Source organism: Lolium perenne, chromosome 3, assembly GCF_019359855.2.
Source record: "Lolium perenne isolate Kyuss_39 chromosome 3, Kyuss_2.0, whole genome shotgun sequence".
NCBI lineage: Eukaryota > Viridiplantae > Streptophyta > Magnoliopsida > Poales > Poaceae > Lolium > Lolium perenne.
The window spans coordinates 294,002,912-294,021,568 of NC_067246.2; the positions used below are offsets into that span (position 1 = coordinate 294,002,912).

The 18,657-nt window shown below is 48.8% G+C and overlaps 3 protein-coding genes across 3 annotated transcripts; all 3 read left to right on the top strand.

Moving 5' to 3' along the window:
- Positions 1-6,581: 6,581 nt before the first annotated feature.
- On the top strand, positions 6,582-11,197 carry LOC127345138 (protein root UVB sensitive 6). The gene is made up of 14 exons (XM_051371570.2): positions 6,582-7,026; positions 7,713-7,811; positions 7,896-8,009; positions 8,261-8,332; positions 8,435-8,545; positions 8,660-8,779; positions 8,968-9,069; positions 9,152-9,224; positions 9,706-9,786; positions 9,865-9,929; positions 10,015-10,116; positions 10,210-10,389; positions 10,505-10,703; positions 10,822-11,197. Exons 1-13 carry the CDS (start codon positions 6,688-6,690, stop codon positions 10,571-10,573), a joined length of 1,527 nt encoding a protein of 508 aa, XP_051227530.1. The 5' UTR covers positions 6,582-6,687; the 3' UTR covers positions 10,574-10,703; positions 10,822-11,197.
- Positions 11,198-11,706: 509 nt separating this feature from the next.
- On the top strand, positions 11,707-14,765 carry LOC127345137 (protein NRT1/ PTR FAMILY 4.5). The gene is made up of 5 exons (XM_051371569.2): positions 11,707-11,910; positions 12,002-12,219; positions 12,995-13,435; positions 13,517-13,623; positions 13,700-14,765. The coding sequence occupies exons 1-5, from the start codon at positions 11,823-11,825 to the stop codon at positions 14,511-14,513; spliced, it is 1,668 nt and encodes a 555-aa protein (XP_051227529.1). The 5' UTR covers positions 11,707-11,822; the 3' UTR covers positions 14,514-14,765.
- A 1,007-nt stretch (positions 14,766-15,772) lies between these two features.
- LOC127345139 (2-C-methyl-D-erythritol 4-phosphate cytidylyltransferase, chloroplastic) lies at positions 15,773-18,595 on the top strand. Its single transcript, XM_051371572.2, has 12 exons — positions 15,773-15,968; positions 16,115-16,188; positions 16,284-16,355; positions 16,773-16,828; positions 16,915-16,994; positions 17,157-17,239; positions 17,338-17,415; positions 17,690-17,758; positions 17,881-17,949; positions 18,065-18,111; positions 18,193-18,283; positions 18,367-18,595. The coding sequence occupies exons 1-12, from the start codon at positions 15,842-15,844 to the stop codon at positions 18,418-18,420; spliced, it is 900 nt and encodes a 299-aa protein (XP_051227532.1). The 5' UTR covers positions 15,773-15,841; the 3' UTR covers positions 18,421-18,595.
- The last annotated feature ends 62 nt before the right edge of the window (positions 18,596-18,657 follow it).

The window sequence follows — 18,657 nt, forward strand, 5'->3', positions numbered from 1 at the left end:
CCCGTTTTCAACCGGCTCATGCAAGGCAAACCTCCCCGGGTGAGCTATGAGATCAATGGAAATGAATATGACAAGCCATATTATCTTGCTGATGGCATCTACCCTGACTAGGCCACACTGGTGGAGACTGTCCGTAATCCAAACTCCGAGAAAACGAGGAGGTTTGCCAAGATGCAAGAGGCTTGCAAGAAAGATGTGGAGCGCGGATTTGGTGTGCTCCAAGCTCGGTGGGCAATTATCCGTCACCCGACAAGAACATGGTCGCTGAAGACCATGCATGAGGCGATGACATGTTGCGTGATCATGCACAACATGATCGTTGAGAACGAGCGTCCTGATGGCCGCAATGAGAACCACTGGGACTTCCAAAGTGAGCTAGTTGCGCCACTCCCTGGGGCTTTATCTTGGAAGAACTATCTACATATGAATGTAGAAGTCACTGACGAGAACGTGTGCAAACGGCTGCAGAAGGATCTGATTAAGCATCAGTGGGCATTGGCTGGCCATGAAGATCATGCTTAGAGGAATACCATCTTATTTGCATGTAGATTTTTTAAAATTTGGATGTAATAAGGACTATGACTTAGTTGAATCTCTTTATTTTGTTGTTTTCAAACTTCATATTTCATGCCAACGCAAAAATACGTCGGGCCGCTGGAGGCACACCCAGGCGCAAATGGACACGCGAACAAAAATAGTCTTTGTCGCGTCCGCCACGCGACGCAAACGGACGCTAGCGGACACCGCCCGCTGGAGATGCCCTAAGCAATGAGCCAAACACTTTCCTTGTGAGATGTGACCTAGGCAGAGGGTGAAAACGAGATGCATTTGTCCTATGATGTAAAAAAATTGCTTTGGGCTTGATGACTCTGTGACGTTTATGTATAAAGAAGGACTCGACCAGTCATTTATTTATTAATGAACAACAGACAGTACTCCATTTTTTTCCATGCTGATCAGACCACAAGCCCCCAAGCCAGGTCGATCACACCAAATGTGTTGGCCTGCTGGTTAGGGCACATGATTCGCGAAACCTGAAAAACGCTTTGACCATACCAGTGGGATGAGTGAGTTCCTATGCCTCAGCAGCCGGCCGCGCGCATACGACTCTAACAGAGTTGTGTACAAGTACAACCTCGTTCGGTGAAACCAACCTAACCGGTAACCACCAAACTTCACCTGTCGTTTGCGCAAGTCAAACTAAGCGAGCAAAAACCTCTCGCACGTAATCTTCACCCATTTTCCTTCTCATGTGTAATTGCCTGCCGCTTAATTAACTGAGCGCGCGGTAGCTAGCACTCGCTATCAGAATCAGAGAAGGAAAAAAAACCGAAGTATACAGAAAACACTGTGGTGCCATGAAGCGGGTCTGGAGCCGGAAGAAGTAGGCGCCGCGCGCGGCGCACGTCCGAGCTGCCAGCCTGCCACCCACCAGGCGGCCGGGGCCAAAGCGCGCGCGCAGGCGGCGCCGCCGTGCTGGCCGGGAAACCCTGGGACGTACACTTGTCCACGCAAAATCGGCGGCGCGGCGGCCACATGGCCCAACAGCGCCGCCCGCGGCTCAACACCTGGGACGCTGCCCGGCCGTCCGTCTGCCGCCCCTCACGACGGCCGTCACCGCTTCACGCGCGCGACATGCATGCATGCATGCCGTGGCTGCATATGCCCGTATGGCTCACGCCAGACCCTGTCCGCTAGCGCGCGCTGAACTGAAACGGACGAGAGTGACGCCAGGGTGGGTGCAGAGCCTCTTGGCACGATCCCGCGAAAGGAAACTCGAGGTTTTTTGGTTTTCCACTCGTTTAGAGCATCTCCAGTTGCGTCCTCCAAAGCGTCCCCCAAAGGGATTTGGGGCGCGCCGGACAGAAAATGCGTTCCAGCCGCATCCCTCAAAGCCTTTTTTTGTCCGGCGCGCTCCCATTCGGTGTCCAGCGCCCCGAGCCCGTCCCCGTCCCACAGGGGACGCACCGGGGACGCCGGACACAACGAAAAGCGAGACGGGGAGTGGCGGGGCCGACCAGTCAGCGGCACAGGAAAAATCCGTAGCGCCTACATTGTGTTCGATGAAATGACTCTGCTTCCTTTGGTTAGTTTGATATGGCCATGGAATTGTACTCGAGGCACTCGGAAGGTCACAAGCCGTTCGCGCTGATGCATTGCTATAGCAAGCTCAAAGTGAATGAGAAATGGCGGTTGACGCGCCTGTCGCTGTCCAAGGGGAAGGACGCCATTGATCTGGACGCGCCGCTGGCAACTTCGACAGTATGTCCTATCGGGCAACAAGGCTGCCAAGGCCGCCTTGGCCGACGCCGCGTCGTCCGAGAAGATGCAGCGTCGATCACGAAATGCCTCGCCGACGTCTCCTCGACCTTTCTCTCCCGCGCCGAAAAGAACGACGAAAGGTGGGCGGAGTCAGCCAAGAGGCAAGAGGAGAAGCCGGAGCTCAAGAAACGCAGGACGACATGTCCCCGCCGAGAACGTTGACGTAGGGAATGTCTCCGCGACGCGAGCGGCGCACAACTTCTTCAAAGGCCGATTCTCGACGACATCGAAGCCAAAATGGCGTCCATGACGCGGCGTCCGGGTAGCGGCGGACGCGGCGGCCGGCAGCGGCAGACGGCAAGGCCGGCAAGAAGAAGAGCAGTCGACGCGTCTTCATCGCTACACTGCGTCGGCCTCTGCGTCGGCGACGAGCGTACGCACCATGCACAAAGAACAGCAGATCGCGACGAGGTCGTCGTGCTCGACGGCCTCGCGTCGACTCAGGATACGACGCCGTCGCCCAACCCCTTCCCTTTCTTCTAATTTGCATGCACCACCGGCCCGTAATATGATCGCGCGCTCAAGATTTCTTTGATCGATCGCCGCTACTCTGATCGCGACGAATCGGCGGGAACGATCTCTTTTGAATGCATCTATTTGAATTTCTGATTCGGGGCGGCGTTTGGGGGACGCGGCTGGGGAGCGACGTCCCCCAAAGACGGCACAAACAAAACACGTCCCCCAAACGCTCAATCCGGCGCGGTTGAGGAACGGTTTGGGGGACGCGACTGGAGATGCTCTTACGTCGTAATACTTTACACATGTTCGAGCACTCGCCTCATGCATCCAAACTCGTGAAATGGATTCACGACCGGTTCCGCGAGCGCTTTGCACGTGTTCACGGTCACCTGATGAGCTGCGTGACATCTGTTGTATGATGATGCGCGCATGTATTGTCTTTACCCTGTGATGATCACGAAGAAACGCGCGCGCTGCTACGTGCAGTGCCACCGATGATTTGGAGCAAAACAGCTTGTTAACCACTTTCACGGCAGCGCAGCGCATGCACCCACCTCGTACTTACCGCCCGCACGAGGGATCTGGATCTGATTCCCCTGGCCCACACGCGCCCCCGAAAATATCTCACAGACCATTCCAACCTGGTCTGGTCCTGCTGCCGCTCACCCGAACGGCCCCACCTCCCTCGGGCCAGCCATCTGAGAGTTCATAGACTCACTGACATGTGGCCCAGGTATCGGTCCTACCCCACAAACAGCCACCCGTTTTATGGTAGCGGGTTGCCAGCTGCCTGTGCCCGTAGCAGTACGTGTCCCCGGTACCACACACATCTGGACCACCACGTTGGCCTTCTCATCCTATCACCATGACGGGCGGGACCCGCCCGACCTGCCCTCAAGGTAAAGCCATGATAAGAGCAACTTCAACACCTATTGCATTAAAATAACCGCTGATGCTCGTTTTACGTCCTCTAGCAGACACGTTAAAATTATGCGAGCTGCAAACCTTTTTCGTACGCCCCATTTTACGTCCTCCGATGTCCCAAATTTACGCTTCTAGTCGAGCGCATGCTATCGTCGTGGCTCGTGCGCAAACACCAAAACCGTCCTAATGGAAAATTCCCCTGCTCACACGCCATCCATTCCCCTTCACCTCCGCGTGGTATCTGGCGACATTCCCGCGATGGGCGGGTCCTCAGCTACTCTGCCAACCCCTCCCTACTCGGTCCCCGCCACAACCGGCACCGGCGCAGCAGTTCTGCCGCCGCACGGAACAAACCCTAACACTGTCGGCACAGGCGCCGCCCACATCCTATTCATGCCGCCGCGGCCGAACTCACAGCCATGCGTCGTGCCTCCTGCGCCGCTGCTCGCGTCGAAAGGATGGGCTAGAGCGCCCGACCGCGGTCGCACGACGGGCACCCAAATGCTGACCAAGAAGGCGGCCAAGATAGTCGTATTTCATCGCCCCACTCGATCTCCTTTACCAAACTCTCAATACCATCCACTGCCGACGGCATCGATCGGAGCGACTTTTAGCGTGCGCAACCTGCTCGACCAAGTGACAACAAGGTAAAAAATGCCTCTTTTTTGTTGTTCTTTTAAGATAGATGAATGTAGACAATGATGTGTTCATTCAACTGCAATGTAGTGTTGACGACGAGACATTTATGGCACGTATGAATGCTGCCTCTTCTTTCTCACACTCTGATTTCGGTGATAAAAAATGGGGAAGAAAAAAAATGAGTTTGTAGTATATTACCTGATGCCTGGTGAGGATACGATTGAACCACCAAGAGGTAGGACAGCCAACTACACCATGAAGATGTTGACAAATGATATGTTTGTTTGTATTTGAGTTAAATTCGTGTTGGACTTGGTTGTGTGGAATTATCATTTTGTATTTGAACCATATCATTATTTGAACTATGCTATCTAAGTTGAGATTTGGAGATTTTAGAATCATTTATTGGTCTATTTGTTTGACTTGTTTGACCTTGTTAATCATTGTTGGTCGAGTTGGTGTCGCGCGCTGTATTTTAGTGTCTTCGGTGGGCTAGTGTTTGCTGCTTATTGAAACGCGATGTATTTCAGCACCTCCCATGAGGGACAAGCGGTCGACGGACGCTATATAGCGCCTCCGTTAAAGTTTCTCTAAGGGCATCTACAGCGGCGCGATGCAAACAGACGCTGAGCGACCGTTTGCGACCGCCATGACCGAAAATGCGTCCGGACCCTCCTCCAGCGGGGCGACGCATAGTGACCGGGCCGTCCGCGGCGATGCAAACCTGGCCCAAATATGCGCCAGGTTTGCGTCTCCGCGGACGCTGCGCTGTCGCGGAAAGTGTTCGCGTTCGTTGCATCCGGGGCCGATGGGCAGTGACTAGGTAACCATAATATTTGTTCATTACTATTAATTGGCCAAAAGGGCCATCTTTACAGAGATGGTTAGTCGAGTTACCTAAAACTACAATGGCCGTACCTACTCGCCGTCGCGCGACTTACACCCGCCTCGGTTACTCGCAGTCGCGCGGCCTACTACTGGCCGCCGGAAGGGCCGGCGCCATCGTCGAAGCGGGAGCGCTTCGCGCACTCCACGCGCCGCGCACGGCAGCGAACGTACATCTCCTCCTGGCACCTGCGGCGTTCGAGGGCCTCGGCCAGAGAGGAGTCCCACAGGACTGCCCTGGCGATAGAGCTGGCCTCCGCCTCCGTCGCCGCCTGGGCCGCCGCCTCCGCCTCCTCCTTCGCCTGGACCGCCGCCTGCAACCCCGCCAGCTGGGCGAGGAAGCGGGCCCTGTCCCTAGCCGCCTCCGCCACTGCTTCGTCCCTGGCAGCGATGGCGCCCGCCAGCTCCCGTTTCTCCTGCTCGACCCGCGCGGGAGAAGGGCCCCTATGCTCGAGTTAGTCCAGGTCGGAGCACATTAATCCCCGAGCCATGGCAATCGCATAGCTATGGGCTTCCTCCTCCGCCAACCAAGCCTCGACGGCGCGATGCGTCCCCGCCCAGGGACTCGAAGGACGCGACCGTAACGAACCGGACGCCGGCGCACTCGAGCGGCCGGCACTGTGGTGGGGGTCATCGTCCGCTGGAGGGGCCGCCATGGCCGCCCGCGCCTCCGCGAGCTCCGCCCTGGCGTCGGCGAGATCGACCATGGTGTTGGCGATCTCCGCCCTGGTCGTCGCGAGGCGCCCTTCCGTGCGCTCTGCCGCTTCCGCCTCTCGGTCCAACTGCTTGGCCTCAACGCCGACGGCGACTACCTCCTCGTCCTCATCCGGGTGGAGGTGGCGGCACATCTGAACAACGTGTTCCCAACTACGGTTGTGGTTGGCCATGGATGGATGCTATAGCTTGAGGTGTGGCCGTCACCCCCGCCGGTGTCGACCATATATAGCCACGGCGGGGTGGGAAACATCGTTGTCGCGCAGGTCGTTTCCCGCGCGCTCGAAATGCCGACGAATCTTGCGAATATATTGGGCGCGCGCGGAAACAACCGTCATCGCGCGGGAATAGTTAATCGGCGACGGCAGTCCTCGACGGAACGTAAAACAACATTAATGAGCTTGACGCTGTCTCCGTTAATAAAATGCATCCACACCGCTGGAGGTACCCTGACACAAACGATCCGTGTATCGAATGGTATCCGCGGGCCGACACAAACGGACATTTTGGACGTATGAAATGCGTCGGCCCGCCCTAGTGCTGGTGCCTCGTAGCAGAGCAAGGTAGAGAAACTTCTCTCTCCTCTATAAAACCACCTTTTTCCTCTTTTCTCCGTCGGGTCTTGCAGCCTGCATCTTGGCATTTCCGCAGCTCCGCTAATATAACTCCCCCCTCCGTTGTTTCTCTCCCCACCCCGACCGCCAGCCTGACTAAGCAGACCTCCACCTCCCCCTCGCCGTAGCCATGGCGCCGACGGTGGGGATCAAGCGGTCCCCGGCCGCGACGCAGACAGTCACGGCGCCGCCGCCCTCGCCCCCCGACGCGCGCTTCGCGGTGCGCGAGGCCGTCAAGTCCACCCTCGCCGACCCGGCCCCTGGCGCCAGGCTCGACGCCCCCGCGCCGGCCCCCGCGCTCGAGGGCTTCCTCTGCCTCGAGGAGATCGAAGGGAGGCGCTGGAAGTACGTCGTCGACGCCGCCTCCGGGAACAGCAGCAGGAGGAAGGGCAGGCGCGGGGGGTCCGCCGTGCCCCTCGGCGCCTCCGTCAGGGCCGTGCCGCTCCAGTCTCCGCTGCCGCCCGCCGAGGTGAGCCGCTCCCGCACCTACAATTCTGAGATCCTCCCTGTCGTCGTGGTCCCTGGTGGTGGTTGTGTTTTGGTTGCGCTAGGTCTCGAGTTTGATTTGGGTGAATTGGTTGGGGGGATTCTGGGAGAGTTGATTCATGGTAGGTGTAGCCATCAGCCGATTTGGTTGTTCGGGACTTTGATTTTGCTCTGGGACTGTGCTGACTCGATACTTCCGAGGCAATCTAGGTGAAGCCGAAACATTAAATTGCGTCCTGCTTCCACGACTGCTATGACTTTGTTGTTTCTCGACAAACTATATTTGTTTTTTAAGTCCATGGCAAGTATCGTTTTCGCCGTCAATTTTTTAGTTGGGGCGAAGGTGGTTTGCAGCAACTTTGGTCTTGCAGTACCTGATGCCAGGTTAACTTAATTGCTGACTACATAGATATGTGCAAGTCTTTTAGAGTTAACACATATGGAAGTTGTCACTTGAATATCTTTGTTTTAGAGCAAAATTCGTTGAATTGTTTTGGAGTTTTGTTCTGTATCAGTTTTCGACTTTTATTAAGTAGCTTCTCTGTTGTTACGTTACGGCAAGGTTCAAGTATGGTGTGGAAGGTTAAAATCACTCCAAATTTAAGAGCTAGTACATTGACCATCCAGTTTCAGTAAATAACACCATTTATTTGCACACTATGGCTGCAGGAAATTATGGCTTTCGTAAGATCATACGTTGTGCCTGAAGGGTTTCCAGACAGCGTTACTCCTTCGTACGTCCCATACATGACCTGGAGAGCTCTCAAGGTACAGTTTACAACTTGTGTTCGTTATTCATTTTCTTGATTCAGATGCAGTCGTATCATGCTAACGTTTTTTTTCACCGCTCAGCATTTCTTTGGTGGAGCGATGGGGGTGTTCACGACAAGAACCTTGCTGAGCTCTGTTGGAGTCTCTCAAAGCAAGGTGACCCCGGGTGCCATTGCTATCAACTGGATCCTCAAGGTAAATCAAATCATGTCTACTCAAGAATCAATATATTCATTCAAAGACAAGTCGTAATTTTCATTGTCTTGTACTAGAGCAGCCCTATATATAAACTTCATGAACCTCTTATCCTTCTAGAGTTATTGGCCATCTGATAGCAATAGCTATTATTTGGCAGGCTGCAGTGCTCTTCTTTGCTTTTTATTGGTAATTAGCAAACATAAATGCTTTCTTCTAATCATATAGTTGTGATCGCGCTCTTGCTTCAGGACGGTGCTGGACGTGTTGGAAAAATGCTTTTTGCACGACAAGGAAAGAAGTTCGACAATGACGTAAAGCAGGTAAGCATCTTTACATTTGTGTAGTAGTATCTAGTTATCTACACTCTTTTCCTTTTTCCTCGTCCCATGTGATGACTAACTAAAACTGAATTTTATTTGTAGCTCCGCTTCTCTAGTGATCTATTGCTGGAGATAGGCGCTGGGATAGAGTTAGCTACTGCGGCCTTCCCTCAGTTTTTCTTGCCTATGGCCTGTGTCGCAAATGTTGTAAAGGTTTGTCCTCGTTGGTTATTGCAAGTTGCAACAATTTGACTTTGAATGCATAGACTCGCTACTCCATTTCCAAAGTACTGATGACTAATTCTGCTTGCGTCTGTAACGTTTTAGAATGTTGCTGCGGTTACATCAACCTCAACTCGCACTCCAATCTACAAGGCATATTCAAGAGGCGAAAATATTGGAGATGTGACTGCTAAAGGAGAATCTGTGGGGAATATTGCAGATCTGGTAATTATAAGCATGTTTCCTTTACAGCATTTTCTGTCCAAGTGGCACATTAATCAGGCTTGCATTGTTTTAGTATTGCCATATATTGTTGGGGTATGTTTGTATGCCAAAGCTAATGGTTGTATGAGTACATGGTCACTTAATTTAGCTGCATTTCTGACATTTGTTTTTGTTGATTTCACATGAAGCTGGGCACTGGTTTGAGCATCTTTATCACAAAACGGAACCCATCATTGGTGACTTCATTTGCCCTCCTGTCATGTGGATATCTCCTGAGTTCATATCACGAGGTTCACTTCACTGCTTTACTTCATTTCTTGAGATATTTTCTTCACATTGTAAGTCCTATATTGATACTGAGATTCTTACCAGGTGAGGTCTGTTGTGTTGAATACCCTGAACAGGGCAAGGTTTACTGTTGCAGTGGATTCCTTTATTAAGACAGGTAGGTCACAAATTTCTCTTTTGAGTTGTTCTGGAAAGTGTTAGATTGCTTCTAGAAAATTTTTTATATGGCCACGACACTGGTCTTTATTAATTATTTATTCGAATTAGTAAAGTGGCACTTGCCTCTGCGAGATAATTCCTAAACTGAAGTCAAATATAATATGATGCACATCAAAGCAGAGAGTTCAAAGGGCTTAGAAACGACTTCACGGGCACCAAGTTCATTTTGAGTAACACATAAGCATGGTGAAAACTTAAACTTTTCTTGTGTGTTGGCACAATGGTTTTGACACAAAAAATCTACACATAGAAAATAATGGCTCGGGATTGTCGTTCTCCCTTTCATTTATTGTATTGAGCTCGAAGTATTGACCTTGTAAAATCTGTGGGAGTTCTAAATTGAAATCTCCTTTAGAAGCTTCTACTGCTTTATTTGTGGTTATGTGTAGTACTTGAATCTCCAATTTCCTATTTTACAGGGTACGTTCCCACCTTGAAGGAAGGAAACTCACAGGAGACGATATTTATTCATCCTTGGCGGCATGAGCCGGTTGAAATAGGTTTGTACTAGTACTTCTTTTGACTGGCCCTTTCGTTACACATGGAATGGTTTCTTACAGTCTGATACATTATTTCAGGGTCACGGTTTGGAGAAGCTTTTCAAGAACCTGTTTCATTTGTTGCCACAAGGCCATTGTTTGAGGTACCTCCAGCTCCCTGGCCACTACATATTATATTTCCTGCATTCCTTCTTTCAGCATGACCAATACTTTCTATCTTAATTATAGGATGAGAGATACATGGTAACATATAACCCAACTAAGGATAAAGTATATGCTTTGCTCAAGGACCAAGCAAAGCCAGACGACATTCTCAAAGCTGCTTTCCATGTAAGCAGCTGTTTGCTTTGCCATAATCTTGGCCTTAGGTGTGTTTTGGTTCCTAATTATCCTGTGTTCTGACAACGGCGTTCTATTGTACAGGCTCATGTGTTGCTGCACTTCATTAATAAAACACATGAGCGAAAGAGGATGAACCCCGATCGATCAGATCATTATGGAAGCCTGCACCCACGAAACATGGATTTTCTGGCACACATTGCAGAATCTAGCAAAATTGTGTCGTCCTCTTACGGAACATTCAGGAAGAAAGCAAAAGAACAGGTAACACTCCTCTTCTTTGTGATAAATGTGCTATCAACATTCCAACTAATAGATATAATTGTGACAAGCCTAACTTGCTACATGACTAACCACATTCCTTTTCGGTCTGTGCCAGGGTTGGATAATGTCAGAATCACTCCTTAACCCTGGGAAGGCTCGATTATGTGTCACAAGACCGCAATGATTTTACTATTTCCATTTACCATCGACGGGATGATACCATCTCTAGCTGTCAGGCTAACTTTCTGACAAGACTGACGGGATGCTGACGAGTTGTTAGTAGCTGAACTAGCATATGTTGGAGCTCGGCCTAGGTGCGAATCAGGGAGCCTACCATTTCGTACAATCCCTATACTTTATGTAGCAGCTGCTGCTGAACTAACTGCTGCAGCAACCAGTTTGACCAATCATTTCATGTTTGAAACTTGTCAGGTGCCAAAATAACGGGGGATATGCTTATGGCGAGCCATGAGAAGACGAAGGCGACCTCCAACTGCTAACTGCATATGAGTAGGTTGATGGACTTGTATTTATGTTTGCTGCTCTCTGACGGAGGACTTCTAACTGTAAACCTGTAACTGGTATAGTGTTCTGTCGGCTGCGGAGTCGAATGTTACAAGAGTTGTTTCTTTTTTGCTGACCTGCTGTACTTTCGAGTCTTCGAGAACTATTTCTCGTCCACCTCTTAGGGCGGTTTGAAAGTTCTCAGTTTTCCCAGATGGAGAGTTTATGTCGATGCAAAGTGCAGTGGATACCCTGTACATACATGTTTGTTGTAATAATCGGAAGCCTTTACTGCTGGTTCAAATCTTGCTCGATGAGTGGGCTGCGACCTGTCTGTGTCTGTGTCTTGCTGATTGTGATGCCTATGATGAACCTGTCTGCCCATATGCCTGCAATTGCATTGTCTGGTGCTGAGCCACATAAAGTACAGCTGCTACCTGATACTAGAACGAAACAAGCTGTTCACTTCCACATGTCTGGCTGCTGCTTTTGCCCTTCTGCCTGAAGATCGACATGTGTAATCCTCTCAATTCTCCACAAACGCTCGGAGCTTGGACACCTAAGAAAGATTCAAGTTTTTCCTCTTTATGGCGCAGATGCTACAATATCATACAGACTGTTGACCTGTTCTTCGTGGTGCAATCCAGCATACAAGCCTGTATTGGTATTCTGCTGTCGTGTGCTGATTTTGGCACAGTTAACGACGAATTCTGAGCTAACTTGCAAAATATCGCTCTCAGGATGCTGTCAAACTACTTGCTCTCTATTTTTTACTTTTGGACCTATGTAATCTTATTGTAGATGACCCGAATTTTTTTTTTCTACTTCGCACCACTACTGATCTTTTGACCTTGCAATATATACAGCTCCTATTGTCTGCACTGCCATGGACAGACAGCCAGGCAGCAACATTAGGAGGAAGAAGCACCATGGTGCTTGGAGGCTTTGTGGATTGGAGGGGGAGAGCCATCAATGGAGAGGTGCATGGCGGAGTCAAAGCAACATGGTTTCTGCACGGTGAGTCACTATATCAGTTTCCCTATTTCCAAGCTTCTTCTTCTGAGATCAAACCAACTGAAGCATTTTTGCATACGATTCCATCTTTCAGTCCTGAATGTGGTAACCAACGTGGTTATTGTCCCAAACCTGCTGAATCTGGTCACTTACCTCCACGGAACGATGCATATGGGGATCTCGGGCTCCACAACTACAGCCACTAATTTTATTGGTGCCACTTCTGGGTTTGCACTGATAGCAGCGTTCCTCTCGGACTCCTACATTACTCGTGCTAGAACTATGCTCCTCTTTGCTCCGTTTATGTTTCTGGTAGTATGCATCTTTGTTTCTTCAGTTATCTACATGGTTTCTGATTTTTTTGACTTGTACATGGCTTCTGATTTGCTGTTATGATCCAAGGTAACTGTTCTTGTGATCCAGGGGAACGTAGGCGGCTGTATCAGTCTATATCAGTTAAATAAGTGAATATGAAATCCTACTATTTAACTATCCTTAGACCGGTGCTAAAATTGATTGCATAGATCGCTGCCGAGATAACATAAATTTGCTCCTTTTTATATTGTAAGTCTCCTAACTATAATGTGATCTCTCTCACCAACATTTGAGGAAAATTGCCACCTACTTTTTCAATAGCTGAAATGTATGGGTGTTCAAAATTATTAGGGGAGAGGGTGAGAATGGACTTTAAATGTATCTAACTAAAACAACAACACGCCTCTTACATATAGACCAAATTCTGAAACTTAGGAACTGCCTTGTAATTTGTCATCATGTTATAATACACCTCAGGTCCTGACAACGGTAGAATCCTAATCTCGCATGTCCTTTACCATAAAATACAATTGACGTGGATATGAAGAGATACCTTTTGGTATAAAATTCTAGTACTAGTATTGTCATCTCCTTATTGGTATTATCCTATCAAACTTTACGCGTAAGGGTGTCGATGATTTGAAACTGGTTTAGATTGTAACCCCCCGTTCTTAATCAAATGTACACTGGCTCACATCTGTTTGATGCACCTTGTATAGGCAATTATACATGCAACATAGTTTATAGCATAACAAAACACTCATTTTCGCAGGGATACGGATTGCTCGCGTTGCAAGCCTACTCTCCCTCACTCCATCCACCACCTTGCGACAGTAAGGCAGAGCTGAACAACTGCGAAGAGGTCCATGGCTGGAATGCTACCTTGCTGTACGCAGCCTTGTACATGTGTGCATTTGGTGATGGTACTATGCGTGTTTGCTTGCCATCCCTCGGGGCGGACCAGTTTGACCATGAAGATCCCTCCGAGTCCCAGCGGCAGTCCAGCTTCTTCAACTGGTATTCCTTTGGAATCTCACTCGGAGGTTTTATAGGGCTGATTCTCATAGTGTGGCTCGAGAACTACAAAGGGTGGGATATTGGTTTTGGGGTGTGTGCCATCCTGATTCTACTCGGATTGCTCGTAGTTGCTGCTGGTCTCCCTTTCTATCGCAACCAAGTGCCGGAAGGAAGCCCTCTAACTAGAGTTCTGCAGGTTGCGCTCAGAAGTCAGAATATAAGATGCAATGCCATTCACTAGTCAAACAGTCGTTAACTGCAATCTTTTCCTCTGCAGGTTCTTGTGGTTGCATTCAGGAACAGGAAGCTTGAACTTCCCAAGGAAAGCAGTCGTGGGACATGGACAGGTTCTGTTGGCGCACTCTCTGAAACAAATAATCTGAAGTGAGATTCATGGAAACAATACCTTTTCTGGCTTATTAGCATTCCCTGTTTTAAGCTCTTCCCTGCATCTTGCCAGATTCCTCGACAAAGCTTGCATCACCAACCGTGGCAACAACGGAGCCTGGTCAGTCTGCAGCGCGACGAAGGTCGAAGAGACGAAGTCCGTGCTCGGCGTACTCCCTCTCTTCCTCAGCTCCATCATCGGGTACATGCCGGACATCATCGTCTTCACGTTCACCGTGCAGCAGGGCGCCATGACGGACACGAGGCTGGGCAGTATCAACGTGTCCCCCGCGACGCTCTTCATCATTCCCACCGCGTTCCAGATGGCGATGCTCGCCGTCTACGACCGGTTCCTCGTGCCGTTCCTGCGCCGGCGCACGGGCCTCGCCGGGGGCGTCACCCACCTGCAGCGCGTCGGAGTGGGCTTCGTCTCTGTGACACTCTCCTCGGTCATCGCGGCGATCGTCGAGAGGAAGAGGAAGGATGACTTGGAGAAGAAGATGTCCCTGTTCTGGCTCGCGCCGCAGTTCCTGCTGCTCGGCGTGTCGGACGTGACGTCCTTCACGGGGCTCCTCGAGTTCTTCAACAGCGAGGCGCCGCGGGGCATGAAGTCCATCGCCACCGCGCTGTTCTGGTGCGACCTCGGGCTCGCGTCGCTCATGGCCACGCTCCTGGTGGAAGTGGTGAACGTGGTTACAAGGCGTGGGCAGCAGGGAGGCTGGCTCGAGGGCGCGAGCTTGGACGACGGCCGGCTTGATCTGTTCTACTGGGTTGTTGCTGCTGTCGGAACGCTTGGGTTCGTCAACTACGTGTACTGGGCCAAGAAGTACAGCTACCAGCACAATCCACGGAGCGTCGAGCAATCGGTCTACCATGATTCATCTTGAAATCGCATCCTCCATGCTTCAGACATTTTACTTCAGAAAAGATGGAGGTGTCTGGCTAACCAAGTCAGCACACCTTGGACCGCAACGCTATCTACTAAGCATGCATGCCTTGGACAGCAATGCATCTCTGGCTCGCATTAGTGTTCGTAGTCATTGCTAGGTGCTCTAAGGAACTATGTGTAGTATATAATAGTATTTACTATTGTGGATGATTATTAAAGGCTCTTTTGATTCATAGTATTTGTATCGTAATTGTGTAGAATTTGGATACTATGAAAACAATTATACAAGTTATTTGATTCATGAGAACATATCGTGTAGAAACTAATTCTATAAAAATCTTGTAAAGCAAATCCTATAAGGAAAAAAATATTAGGTCATTACCTCATGAAATTTCCTTTACTACACTCAAACATACTCATCTTAACATAGAATTCAAGTATGCATGAAATTTTAATCCTATGCTTTTTCTATTTCTATATTTTTTTCTATCATATGAATTAAAAAAGACCCTAATAGATCAATGAGGTTCTTGAAACAGGATTTCGGCCCGCTATCCTAATATAGCAACCACATGATACAATCAGGAGTCTCGAAACGAAAAAATGATGAGGCAGCAGCAAACACACGCCCAAAAGAAGAGAAATAAACAACAAAATGGCGACAGAGGCGGGTCAACTAAACAACGGTGACCTGTCACCACTGCACCAGATAAGTACTACCACACTCCCAGCACTGGATCGTCATGCACCAAGCAACACTTTTAAGAAGGAAAGCGACCGTTGCTGCCCAGACAAGAAGATCCTAGGGTTTCCCCTAGTACACAGAGGGAAGTGGATGAAGGGTAACCACGACACCCTCCAGGAAGAACTGATGCCACCCGCGGGCGGCATCGCGTCGGTGTCGGGTGAGCCGGTAAGAATTTCTTCCGAAAAAACCCCATCCACAACCCCTGGGCGATCGGTCACACCGAAGCCCCGCGAGGACTCGGCCTCGACACCACCAAACTCGCCGCCCGCAAACTTTTTTGAGAATTAGAGAAAACTTCACTTCCGCGTAATCAATTCAGACAGTGCATCTAAGAGAAGATGATCAACGATTTCAGCAGCCGAATGATTGGAAAAGTCCTTGCAAGCACAAAAAAAAAAAAGATTAGAAAAGCCTAGCACGTGATGGAAAAAAGAAGAGCATGCTGACCGACGGCGGGGATTGACCGGCATGGTATCCTTGGCATCGGCACACTTCGCTTCACTTCTTCAGGATTCCTCCTCCAAATCTTTGTCTTCTCCGTGCAACTCATCGTCAGCTACATCCCATCTTCCTCCGGAATGGAGCTCCGCCTCTCCAGCCACCTCCAGGCGCGGCTCCCTTCCGTCCCGACGACGCCTCCGCCGTCGGCTTCCCCCACAGCCGTGCTGCTCCCGGCGTCCCGCCGCGGGCGCCGCCTTCGGATTGGTAAGGGCAGGTTGCTCTGTCTGTTGCTCCAGGCCAATCGCCACTTGTCCGTTTGTCTTGGGTGTGAATTAGCTAGAATTCCAGTCGGATTGTTCGTAGCTGCTGTTCTGACGCTTGGTGCTTTTCTTGTGGTCAACTGTGGTCAGGTGGGAGCTGCCGGGTCGCTCCGCGGAGGCATCTGCATTCGGCCATCTGCGCCTCCGTACAGGATGGCGCGCAGGTGCGGTGGATTTCGTCGGAGACGGCGGCGGGGGGACGCCCGTGCCGCTGTTTTGACCATGAGGAGTTGCTGAAACGAGCCTTTTGTTTTGTCAGGGCCAGGAGGCTGTGAAGGAGAGGAGCGTCTCGGTGATCCTGTTGTCCGGAGGGCAAGGGAAGAGAATGGGGGTAATGTTCTATCTCATGCGCCAAACATAGCTCTTGCTGACTGGCTGTTGTTCTGATTTCTGAAACCTACGTTCTTGGTGTGCCCTGTATACTGCTTTTGGTCAGGTTCATCAGTCTGATTATTTTGGTCGGAAACGGCATAGCTCTTCTTCCATTGTTGATACATATTCTCATGGTGTATCTATACGGGACCTCATACAATAAGTGAAGATACATGTAATGTATAAGAGATTGCGCTGCCTCTCTTGAACATTACGATTAGGGCAAAACAGAATGAACAGACTGCGGTGTAGTTCATGACGATGATATCAAATTTTGATGTGCTGGTTCTAAATAATTACAGCATTTTGCAGTGAACTAACATATCCTTTTGCTGGATGGTTGGTATGCCTAAGTTTTCTGCACCTCTTCTTGCAGGCAAACATGCCCAAGCAGTATCTACCGCTGCTGGGAGCGCCAATTGCCGTGCACAGGTTCATTTCTCCACCAGATAACCTTTTCGAGTTCTTTGATTTGGCAGTTTCATGTAGATATGGAATCTTTGCATTTTGTTCTGCAGTTTAAGGACGTTCTGTGGAATGAAGGAAGTGAAAGAAGTCGTGGTGGTGTGTGATCCATCCTACAAAAACATATTTGAAGGTTCATTGGCTTGACTCATCCTACATTCATTGTCTTCAGCATGCTTGTATCTATTATAAGTATCTATAATAACTTACTAAAACTAAGTTCTGTGACTAAATTTAAAGACTGCTACGTTGTTGCCTCTGAATAAGATTTCCAATGACTTAACTGTTTCCACAGGTTCGGTTGAAAACTTGCAAATACCTATTAAATTTACATGCCCGGGTAAAGAGCGACAAGACTCTGTTTTTAATGGACTTCAGGTTAGTGATACCCCACAATGTTGCTGCTTATGTTGCTTTTGTGTATAAATATTGTAAAGATCTTCATGAATATTGTAAACAAAAAAAAATGTTCACAGGAAATTGATGGAGATTCAGAACTTGTCTGCGTCCATGATTCTGCAAGACCCTTGGTATCTTCTGAAGATGTCAAAAAGGTTACCAGCCAACAATTAATTCTCCCATGCAACTTGCAACTGATGTTTTTTTGTGAATATATTCTTCATGCATGACTGCTCGGATAACCGATCTGGCTTAAAACTTCTTTGTGCTTCCTTGAGAACAATTGAAAAAGTTCTTACTTAATCCTTGTGCTTTCGTGTTTTATAATAGCTATATTTTCAGGTTGCCAACTTTATATAGAGGGTATATATGTAAAGGCTTTGCAGGTCTACCAAGGAATAATAGTGATCTTTGTTTATACTGACTTAGGTCTTAGAAGATGCTGCAGTGCATGGAGCAGCTGTTCTTGGTGTCCCTGTCAAAGCTACTATAAAGGAGGTGACTATTACTTTATACATCCATAAAATCACTAACACGATGAGCTCGCAAAGATCCTTGACCAACTTTGATTTGACTAATAACTATACTATACAGCTTAAATGACCTCCCTCTCTCTTCAGGCCAACAGCGATTCCTTTGTCGTAAAAACCCTTGATAGGAAAACTCTGTGGGAAATGCAAACTCCACAGGTAATCATAGTAATGCCCTTTATAACAAGAACATATTCCATGCTCCTATTTGGTGTTCATTTTTTCTATTTGTGCGAAAAAACATATTTGAGTACAAAATATATTCTGATTATAGGTGATGGAGCCCAAGCTGCTCAAAGATGGTTTCGAGCTTGTTAAAAGGTTAGCCAGATCACAGGAAATACAGTTGACTTGATATATTGATTTCCATTTCTCCTTGCTAAATAAACTTTGCATTCACAGGGATGACCTTGAGGTCACTGACGATGTTTCAATCGTAGAATACTTGAAACATCCTGTCTATATCACTGAGGGCTCTTATACAAACATTAAGGTATCATATTAGCCATGTGAACTATAACATTCTGAATTGTTATTTTTGAGTAAACTGGTACTCAAAAGGTAAACTTGTTGCAGGTGACAACTCCTGATGACTTGCTCCTAGCTGAGCGCTTGATGAATGGGAAATAGGGCTAAAATTAACAATATTTACCTGATTTGAGAGGCACCTGTATGAATTTATCAGCACAGCATTCCTGCACCCATCCACAATTTTGGAAGCTAGGAAAATGAACATGTAGCTCATACACGAGATATATAACTTCTATGTAACATTCTTTCTGTGCCAATGAAAATATGGCAATTTCTGTTTGAGTTCATACTTGACACATCAAAAGGAGCTTTGTATCGTTACAATTGCCACACAAC

Excerpts from the sequence above, each read along its gene's own strand:
- LOC127345138 (XM_051371570.2), top strand. The coding sequence starts at position 6,688 with ATGGCGCCGACGGTGGGGATCAAGCGGTCCCCGGCCGCGACGCAGACA. Across the intron at positions 8,333-8,434 it reads TCGACAATGACGTAAAGCAG|CTCCGCTTCTCTAGTGATCT; the intron begins GTAAGCATCTTT and ends TTTTATTTGTAG. Across the intron at positions 9,070-9,151 it reads TCCTGAGTTCATATCACGAG|GTGAGGTCTGTTGTGTTGAA; the intron begins GTTCACTTCACT and ends GATTCTTACCAG.
- LOC127345137 (XM_051371569.2), top strand. The coding sequence starts at position 11,823 with ATGGTGCTTGGAGGCTTTGTGGATTGGAGGGGGAGAGCCATCAATGGA. Across the intron at positions 11,911-12,001 it reads AGCAACATGGTTTCTGCACG|TCCTGAATGTGGTAACCAAC; the intron begins GTGAGTCACTAT and ends TCCATCTTTCAG. Across the intron at positions 13,436-13,516 it reads CTCTAACTAGAGTTCTGCAG|GTTCTTGTGGTTGCATTCAG; the intron begins GTTGCGCTCAGA and ends TTTCCTCTGCAG.
- LOC127345139 (XM_051371572.2), top strand. The coding sequence starts at position 15,842 with ATGGAGCTCCGCCTCTCCAGCCACCTCCAGGCGCGGCTCCCTTCCGTC. Across the intron at positions 15,969-16,114 it reads CGGGCGCCGCCTTCGGATTG|GTGGGAGCTGCCGGGTCGCT; the intron begins GTAAGGGCAGGT and ends AACTGTGGTCAG. Across the intron at positions 17,416-17,689 it reads CTTCTGAAGATGTCAAAAAG|GTCTTAGAAGATGCTGCAGT; the intron begins GTTACCAGCCAA and ends ATACTGACTTAG.